We start from the raw sequence: 9,099 nt of genomic DNA on the forward strand, positions 1-9,099 counted from the left end.
TTACCCATCTCAAGTATTAAGACCGAACCAATAGAAGTATGACATGTCACTACGAATATACTTCTTTTACGAAACCATGGTTAATAATAGCATATTTTCATCTTTTGAACCACTTCACCATGTTAAGTTACATGTTAAGTTAATATGGTTTGGTGTACACATGATACATGTAAATTTTTACCATGTATAGGGAATCCGTGGATATTCATTAACTGGGTAATTAATTAGAGCAACATTGCTATAGCAGCTTGTAGGCTTATATAATATTGTTGATTGCAAGTAACCGTCCATAACAGGTGGAACTCGTAACTTAAGAAAATAAGACAAAAGTAATTTGCTATAGCAAATTAAATTACACGGTAGTGTAAAAATTTCATTACCCTATCAATTGATATAAGTCAAATCCTCCAATACAACCAAATTGAATCAAGATCACCCATGATTCCAAAAACACTAGCTGTACATGTATGCCAAAAGTTGAACCAAAATCACAGACAAGCAGTTTGTTGGCTAAAATGGAGTGTACAATTAAGATAGGTTAGACAGAAGCCTAATCTCGTAAACAATAGGTAGAAATCATGTCGAGCAGGAAATGTTGAGCACCAAGTATTGGTATGTCCTATATTGGTCAAGAGAATGAATTATCTCCTTATATGTCTTGGACAATCCTCACCTCATGAGTTAGCTTTCGAGATTGAGTTAGGTCCAAGATCCATTTTCTTAATATGGCAGATGTCACACCTCAACTTGTTTGGGACTGAAAGCAAATGTTGTTACCCAATGTTGGGCGCCGCCATGTAATACTATTTTCGCTCCAGATGTCCAGCCCTGAGCATGCGCGGGGTGCAGGATAATGAATTAATATATTCCACATTCTGTTATGATCTTGGCCAATCCGTACATCATAAGCTAGTTTTTGGGGCTCTTTAACAAGAACCAAAATACTGGTTTCTAGACAAGTAGAATGTCTCAAGAAAGCACCTGGCTTTAAATGGAGCCCTTTTTTGTCATTGTGAAGCTGGGCGGTGAGTTACATTAGTAGGAAACAAACTTGATCGATTATTCAGTGCTTAAGCAGCAATCATCAAGCTTTAAGTGGAGCACCTTTTTGTCATCGTGACGCTTGAATGTTGAGCACATTAGTTGAAAGCGACTTGATTCATATGTAGTCCTTCCAAAACAATCTCTTCCAGTATTGCACGGAGTATCTCCCTCGGTTCAACTTTTTTGGTGATACCAAGGGGAACTCCATTCCTTTTCCAAGGGAGACATTGAGCCTTTCTTTGGTTTGGGGGGGGAGGGCAAATGCTCGATTTCCTCGTGATCTTGATTCTTCCATCATCCATGCTCGGATAATTCGCAGGAAACTTCTTGCCAATATTTGATGCTCCGATAATGAGGAGTTCTATACTCCCACAGATAGAGCATGTGAGATATAATGTAATAGGCTTATATTGGTATTTCTTCCAAGACTCTAATGCAGTGCACGTAGTCATCCCTGCAACCAACAAATATTTCCCCACCAATCATCACAGGAGAGGAGAAGATATCTCCTCCAAGTTCATACCTAACAAATTCCCGCACCACATTACATGGTTGATTTGCTCCGTCGGAATTCAAGCTGACTTGAAGAACACGTACACTTCCAGAACTGGAGCAAACACAGATCAACCTGGCACTGACATATACACGAGTTGAATTTCTTATTGACTTCTCATAGAATAATTCATTGCATGAGCAAACTACACTAATCACCTTTGAGACAGAGAAGAATCAGGGTATGCCAATAGCAAGTGCTCATCAACATAGGCAGATGAAGTGATTGGATGTCCAATATCATGCTTCCAGAATAAATCACCATTTTCCTAATAAAACATGAAACCACACCCCATTAGCATGATCAAAGATTTCATGCAGAGATGTCAGCCTAGCATCTCTAACAATAGTTTAGCTCAAATGGAACAACTTGAAAGATATGCATCACCAATCCATAACAGGAAGATAGAGCAACAATGATCTTCAGAGACAACTGTGTCTCAATTCTAAGCTAGTTGGGTCGGGTATATGAATCCTCACGGAATACGCTCCATTTAAGCTCACCTTAGACAACCATATTATACATAAATATATCATTATTACTATTATTATGAATTTACATTTACACTTAATAATAATTAACTTGCAGACTTTTTTTTCAGCATCAAGAGAAACAAGAAAATGAGGCATCTTAATTTCCATGAGCTCTTTGAATGCCAAGAATGAACGGGATGATGTCTGTGCCTCAACTGCTTCCATGAGTTAACCTATCAGAATTGAGAACAAGCAGGAAGCTAATAATTTTGCCTTAATTCGTTGCCATTCATTTTCTCTTTACTCTGAGAACTAATTTTACTTCCTCTATTGTCAATCTTACTATGAGGGATTCTTCTGCCCTATTTTCCTATATTCTTCTGCTCTATTTTCCTATATCCTTTTTTATTTTGATAATACATCAAACAACAAAACATGTGAATTACTTAGGTTCACGGAGCAAGACTGTTAATTTAAACGCATAAACTTTTAGATGAGATGGTCACGATTTAACAAAAACTTGTAGGAAAGCTAATATACCTGACACAAATGACCTGCTATTGCATTTGCTGCAAGTCTAGTAAGTCAAATCATTCATTCCCCTCACAAAGAGCATCTCAAAGCTGTCTATCACATTTTAAGACATGTAAAGAGCTCTGTGGGGAAAGGACTATCTTTTTAGGGGGAAAAAAGGCAATGGACCATTAATGCCTGCACAAATCCAGACTGGGCAGGATCAACTGTCAAAAAAAGGCTGACATCAGGGCACTGAAGATTTGCACGAGGCAGTCAAGTAACATGGAGAAGCAAGAAACAAAGTGTGGTGGCCCGCAGTTGCACAAGATGGTTGAAGGGGGTTGTGACATGAGATGGCTCAAACAAGTCTTGGAATAACTAAGTATACTTTTGAGATTACTTATGAAGTTGTACGATGACAATAAGACCATTAGTATCACACACACTGCGGTTCAACATGACAATGTTAAGCATATCGAGACTGGCAGAATTTAATAAAAGAGAGTTGAATTTGCATATGTTTGTATGTCGTTTGTTCCAACGTCACAACAAATAGCAGATATTCTCACAAAGGCGCAGTTTCGGCTTAACTAAGAGAATCTTATTCAGCAAGTTGGACGTGATAAATATCAATATCAACGTGACGAGGTGTGTTGAACTAGGAATTAATGGCTAGAAACTATCACTAGATTTTGACAAATAAAATAGATCCGTGCACCCAAGGGTGTGGCCCAGTGGTCAATACAGTGGGAGGAGAGCCATAAGGTCTCAGGTTCAAATCCCAGTGGAGGCAAAAAACACCATTTCTTCTCATTTGCCTAAGCCTTGGTGGGCAAAGTTACCCAATACTTGTGCTGGTGGGAGGTACTCGGTGGAATAATCGAAGTGCGCACAAGCTGGCCTGGACACCACTGTCATTAAAACAAATATAGATTCATTATCTTGTAGGTTTAAACATTGTAAGTTTAAACAGCATAATAGAGAGATCTCTTGAGGTAAGCTATGTTGCTCATATCCTTCAAAATTCTTGTCGCACCGGTATCAATTTGATGCGATTTGGGTGTTGGTGTGGGATTTGTACTGGATTTGGTCAACCTAACTTGGGTGCTTAAACTACACCTATATGGAGGTGATTTGGAAAAGGAGAACCTAGCTTAATGAGGAAAAGATACAGAGAATAAGAAACTTGTTCCGACAAAAACGCCAAAATTTGGTCTTCAAGCTCCTTAAGGAGAAAACGCCATCAGCATAGTATGCTCTTTATATGCCATAATCATAAGCTGCACAAGAACAACTGAAGTTCAAGATCTTTACCAAATCAAAGGAGTAAACACTGCCATCTCTTGAACAAACAAGCACCTGTAGAGATTTAAAAAGGAGAACATTCATTCTCGCGAACGTCTAGATTTTGAGATACTACTAACTGAAAAATAAGAAAGGTTTTCGGCATGTAAAGAAAGGAAAACTAAAATAGTAGAAATAAACTTGTGAAAGGCCTAAATAGGCCAATATCTTATTCATATGATGAAACTTTTAGGGTGACCACATGGTGATTGAGAAGTAGTGAGGTCTTCTCACCAACTAAATACATAAATGGACATAAAACTGAAAGAAATGATAAATTAATGCCAAAAAATAGAAGTGGGTCAAAAAGTGTGAAGCGACATTGAGAAATTGAGTTATAGTTCCTAAACTAAGGCCTTCACTTAATGGCAGGCATCCTACTAATTCGAAGCAAAACACTGGGCAGGATGTTTTTAGATGTGATATTTGGTCTTTAAGAGTATTGCTCCATCCTCACCCTCACAAAGGAAAGGATACCATATGACCCCTCAGGCTCTACAAACATCACGACTTTCATGCTTGTTTCCCTTACCCACAAGGTTAGTATATACTCAAGATGAAAAGTTTAGACAGTGTGATCAGACCAACATGTGTCTAAGTTTCCTTGTGGATGGTTCTCTTAACATAGTATTAATGTAGTTGTATCAGATTTATAACTATGAAGATATTATAGGGAGAAAAAATCACCTGTGAAGTTAGTGCACGAGATATGCAGGGCCCAGCAAATATTGGGCCAGCTGTACTCACCTATTCCACAAGCAATACATAAATTAATTAAATAAATGATGAAAATTGAAAAAAGTACATCTCACAGGAATAGACGGAAATGCATCAACTAAAGATCATATGTCCTATATCATTTTGTATTGATCATATTTATACAATCAAGCCGCATATGCATTCATGCTCCAGTAAATTGTTTTGGGCCAAGTGTCTTACAGCCACACCATCCTATTTACAGATGCTCACATCCCAACCATGATAATGGGAAAATGGTCTCATCTCAGCGCTAAAGGGTTGGCTTACAGATCGTGTAAGAGGGTAAGGTAATTTCAGGATAATTACCCTTGAAAGGGGGGAAGGTTTCATAGGTAAGGAATCACAAGGATTTTGATGAAGTAAAATATATCCACTGATTGATGAGATAAAATTGGAAGGCACAACTTGACTTTCAATAAGATGAAATGAGTAAACATAATACATCAAGTTCATTCCAGTAGGTGAGAAGCAGATGATCTGAAAGAGGTGCTTGAGAATAGGTGCAGATTGAACTGAGCAGTAGGAAACATAATATTGAGTTAGCTCAAACTTATCCTAATGCGATAATAACATCAGACTTAAGCTTTGATACAGAACAAATAAACGGATGGCTCCAAGAAGCTAAAAGAGTTCACAAAGTGTTGGTACAATTTTTTGCCAAGGAAAACTTAAAATTGGTTACTAGCTTAAATTCATACTACAAAAGAGAGTTTTCTTTTGGTTAATCTACAAGGTACAGAAGATTTTCGTGAAAGACACATTATTATGCAGAATTCTGTAATCTAACAGAAAATACACAAATTTGCTCCGTTTAGGTGAATCTAAATGTGAATATTCGTCCAGTTCTGTTTAAGTCCTGCAGAAAACTGGTTCTTCTATTTGGAGTTGCCTATTTCGTGCAGCTTTTAACAAGTTCAGTTTCACCACAAAAAAACGACCCTCCTTATATCCAAGTAACAAGACGGAATGCGTGGAGTTCAAGGAAATTAATGTTGTTCTACCTTCCAGATGACAGATCCCTCAGCGCCCAGCGAAACAACACTTCCATCCACCATGCAACATATAACTGCAACACCACAAGCTAAGTTATGTAATTGACATCTGAAACACACCCATAACAGCATGTACTACCAATCATCCAAAATTTAGACAACAATGCATAACATCATAAAAATAAATTTATAACAAATATGAATAAACTTGTTCAATCAATAACTTTAGCACAATCTTTGTAGCCCTAGACCTTTACACACTTCTCTGGATGCCTTTATAGACCCCTACCAACCAAAATGTTAATCAGCCAATTCTGCTTAATATCTACTCCGGACAAATAGATAGTAAGCAAGGATAAATTGATAATGACACAAAACAATTACCATTTCCAGATGAAGGGTTGATTGAAAGTGACGCAAAAATAGGAACTCCCAACTCTTGTACCCATATTTGATCAAATGGAAGAGCCTGCAGAGAGAGAATTGCTTAACAGGCTTACAAAGAAGCAAATATTAACAATATTACACAAGTATAGAAGGTAATGGTTGGACGCAGCGAACAAAGTAAACTTATGCTCACACTGTGGAGCAATGCATATCATGCCATCCCACTCCCAGAGTGGAGGGGTTGGCAAAGAAAAGAAGACCAAGGATGGTAAGAAGAGCCTTAGGCTAGAGAGATATTCTATCTCAAATTCTATAATGTACTGGCCTTGTATAACATAGAGATAAAGAGGCAAATGATAAAGGTATCATATATATATATATATATATATATATATATATATATATATATATAAAAGAATATCTTTTAGCAAACAACCTAGCTTTAAGGCGGCCAATATTCTAATCTGGTGCTCTATGTTTTTTTTAATAAATTAATAAAATTTTACTCATGATGGCAAAAAACACCTGTATACAAAAAGTATACCAAAAAGTAGAAAATCTTATCAAAAATATGGTTTCCTACAAATGATACCCAATCTTCTATATTTATAGGAACCTCTGGTACTACTTTAATGGTGTGGTTCACACAATGGAGACGATGTTTCTGCCAAGGTCTTATGATCTTACCTCACATCTTAAAATGAGACCAAATCATATCATACATAACAGATCTACCAAAAATGCAGCCAGTAAAATAAAACCTAGTTTCTTTCTACAGCTCAGATTATCTGCTTTCACGTGTCATATACTCTCTTATAGTTTAACCATAAAAGCGAGTAACTATTAAGTAACATATAAGGCCATATGACCAAGCGTATGGAGCTAACATAAACCATAGATGATAGTATGAAACTTTTGGACACCGAAAAATGTTGCTATTACTTTTATCTAACAGAAGATGAGATCTCTCTAATACTCAACAGGAAATAAAATTTAATGGCCGAAACAATTTGCCCTATAAATCTGCAAAATGTGCAAATTGGCATGAGGTACGAGTTGTGAGATGAAGATGGCCCCGGATTACTTTTCTTCCACTTGGTCGATCAGTACCTATATTTCATAGGAAAAATAAGAGAAACATATTTAAAAGAAATATAAATACATCTCCTCACCCCGACAAATAGAGCTGTTACTCTGCCACTAGTGGATGCCACATAGAGCTTTTCATGCACCTACAAAGTTTTTTAAAGAAAAGGTCAAGAACATAAGAAGAGCAAGGTTGCTTAAAGAAGGCAGAAGATCGCTGTTAAGTGCTGAGACGTTGCAAAGTGGTAAGGATAATTGTTCCAAAACAGTCTGGTATACAGGAAAAGCATATAATAACGTGCAATATAAGGTAATCTGACCAAACATCTACTGACAATCGCTTCATCGGTGTGCAATTCTGTTGGGATAAAAGGCATAAGATGTGATGAGGGCATAAAAGCAAATCATTCTCGTGGATCCGAGGAAGGTTTTGCTAATTAGCCCTTTAAGAAAGGTACAGCCACAAGTTAACATGTTATGCAAAATGCCAGAAAATTCCAAAAGAAGGGGTCTATCTACAAAGAAGGACATTCAGATCCACCTCATCAAGTGCAGGTGCACCAAATATGCTACCACCACATCGGATTTTGTAAACACAACAGTGATTCTTATAATCAAGGGCATAGAGATTATGGTCGTGCGATCCACACCTGCAGTCAATTATACCAAGACAAAAGAATGAGTAATATAGTTGCAGTAAAAGAATGCTAATTGTATCAAGATGGCAAGAAAACTTGGGGAACCCATCAACAAAAAACCATTAGAGCACATGTATCTATTTATTCTCATCTGTAGATCATGCCAAATTTCTTCATTTTCTCTTAGATTCTTAGTTCTAGACTAATAAGTTATTGGTAAATCTAGGACGTTTAAAGGCACTTGGACTATTGAAAGACTTCTGTACGTAGCAACATGAGCTCTCCATAACTCTAGGAGTCAACTAACACTTGGACAGTTGAGAGACTTGATCCAAAAAGCACCATGGCCTCTCAGTAATTCTAAGAAGTCAACACAGCATACATGGGCGGGCATAGAAACAATGGAACTTAGCTGTTCTGCTCCCTCAGCTTTTCTGGCACAGGTAGCAGCACCCAGCTGCTAATGCAACAAAATGAATTTAGAGAATGAGATCATTTGGACATTGTAAGAACACTTATAACATGAGGCGTTTCATGTGAGGTAGAATCAAATGAAATCTCCAGAAAATGTAAGGACATTAAGAAGGAAAAACAACATAACGCCCATTCCTTTTCTGTATTTACTGGGATTTTGCCTTCCCCAGCCCCCTCTCCAAAGTTGAAAAAAGGGGCATATATGCACTGATATGCCACGAGCATAGAAGAAATAGACAAGCTTCAGATATAGAAAAAGTTTGCAAGTTTTATCAGCCAGGATAAAGAAGAAGAAAAATTACCAGACCAAGTGCCTCTCTTTGTCAACGATTGGCTGCGATTTTACCTTAAAATTTCAGAAGTGAGCACAAAATAAATGTCAAACAAAAGTCAACAAAAAAAGTTTCAGTAAACAGGAAAGAAAGCTAATTTCCTACAGACTATTATGATTACCATCAACTACCTTTTTTTAATTTTTGAGAATGGTAACATATTATTTAATCGTAGCACAAAGGCTGTGCTAAGGCCATATATACATATATCAAAAAGAGCAAAAACCACGGCTATCTTCTATCTCCTACTACAGGATCCTATGATATCTATCATTGAATCTACATCCTCTACAAAATCTTCCTTACACCAAAAGTGAAACAAAAATAAGCAGTTCATCTTGATCTTCTGTAAGGAGTTGTTCTGTCCTTCAAAACATCTACTGTTTCTTTCCATCCAAATGGTCCACCATATACATCCCGGGATGGTCTTCCACCACTTTTTTTGTTTGATTCAGGTTCTCCAGAGAAATTCCAGCAAGCAAGTAGCTCCCCTGTTACTCC

The 9,099-nt window shown here is 37.2% G+C and overlaps 1 protein-coding gene across 8 annotated transcripts in view; it reads right to left on the reverse strand.

The window, feature by feature from the left end:
* Positions 1-363: 363 nt before the first annotated feature.
* LOC109237810 (putative acyl-activating enzyme 19) overlaps positions 364-9,099 on the reverse strand; it is a 25,365-nt gene continuing 16,629 nt past the window's right edge. For 3 of the 8 annotated variants that reach the window (XM_019404191.1, XM_019404190.1, XM_019404196.1), the window contains exons 9-17: positions 8,569-8,612; positions 7,696-7,804; positions 7,241-7,300; positions 6,066-6,150; positions 5,691-5,755; positions 4,618-4,677; positions 3,901-3,945; positions 1,756-1,865; positions 364-1,678 (exon numbers count right to left, since the gene is read on the reverse strand). In XM_019404191.1, the coding sequence (XP_019259736.1) occupies positions 1,450-1,678; positions 1,756-1,865; positions 3,901-3,945; positions 4,618-4,677; positions 5,691-5,755; positions 6,066-6,150; positions 7,241-7,300; positions 7,696-7,804; positions 8,569-8,612 (807 nt within the window). In that variant the 3' untranslated portion in view covers positions 364-1,449. The other 5 variants (XM_019404192.1, XR_002069666.1, XM_019404193.1 and 2 more) reach the window with 5 other exon arrangements.

Source organism: Nicotiana attenuata, unplaced genomic scaffold (assembly GCF_001879085.1).
Source record: "Nicotiana attenuata strain UT unplaced genomic scaffold, NIATTr2, whole genome shotgun sequence".
NCBI classification, from domain to species: domain Eukaryota; kingdom Viridiplantae; phylum Streptophyta; class Magnoliopsida; order Solanales; family Solanaceae; genus Nicotiana; species Nicotiana attenuata.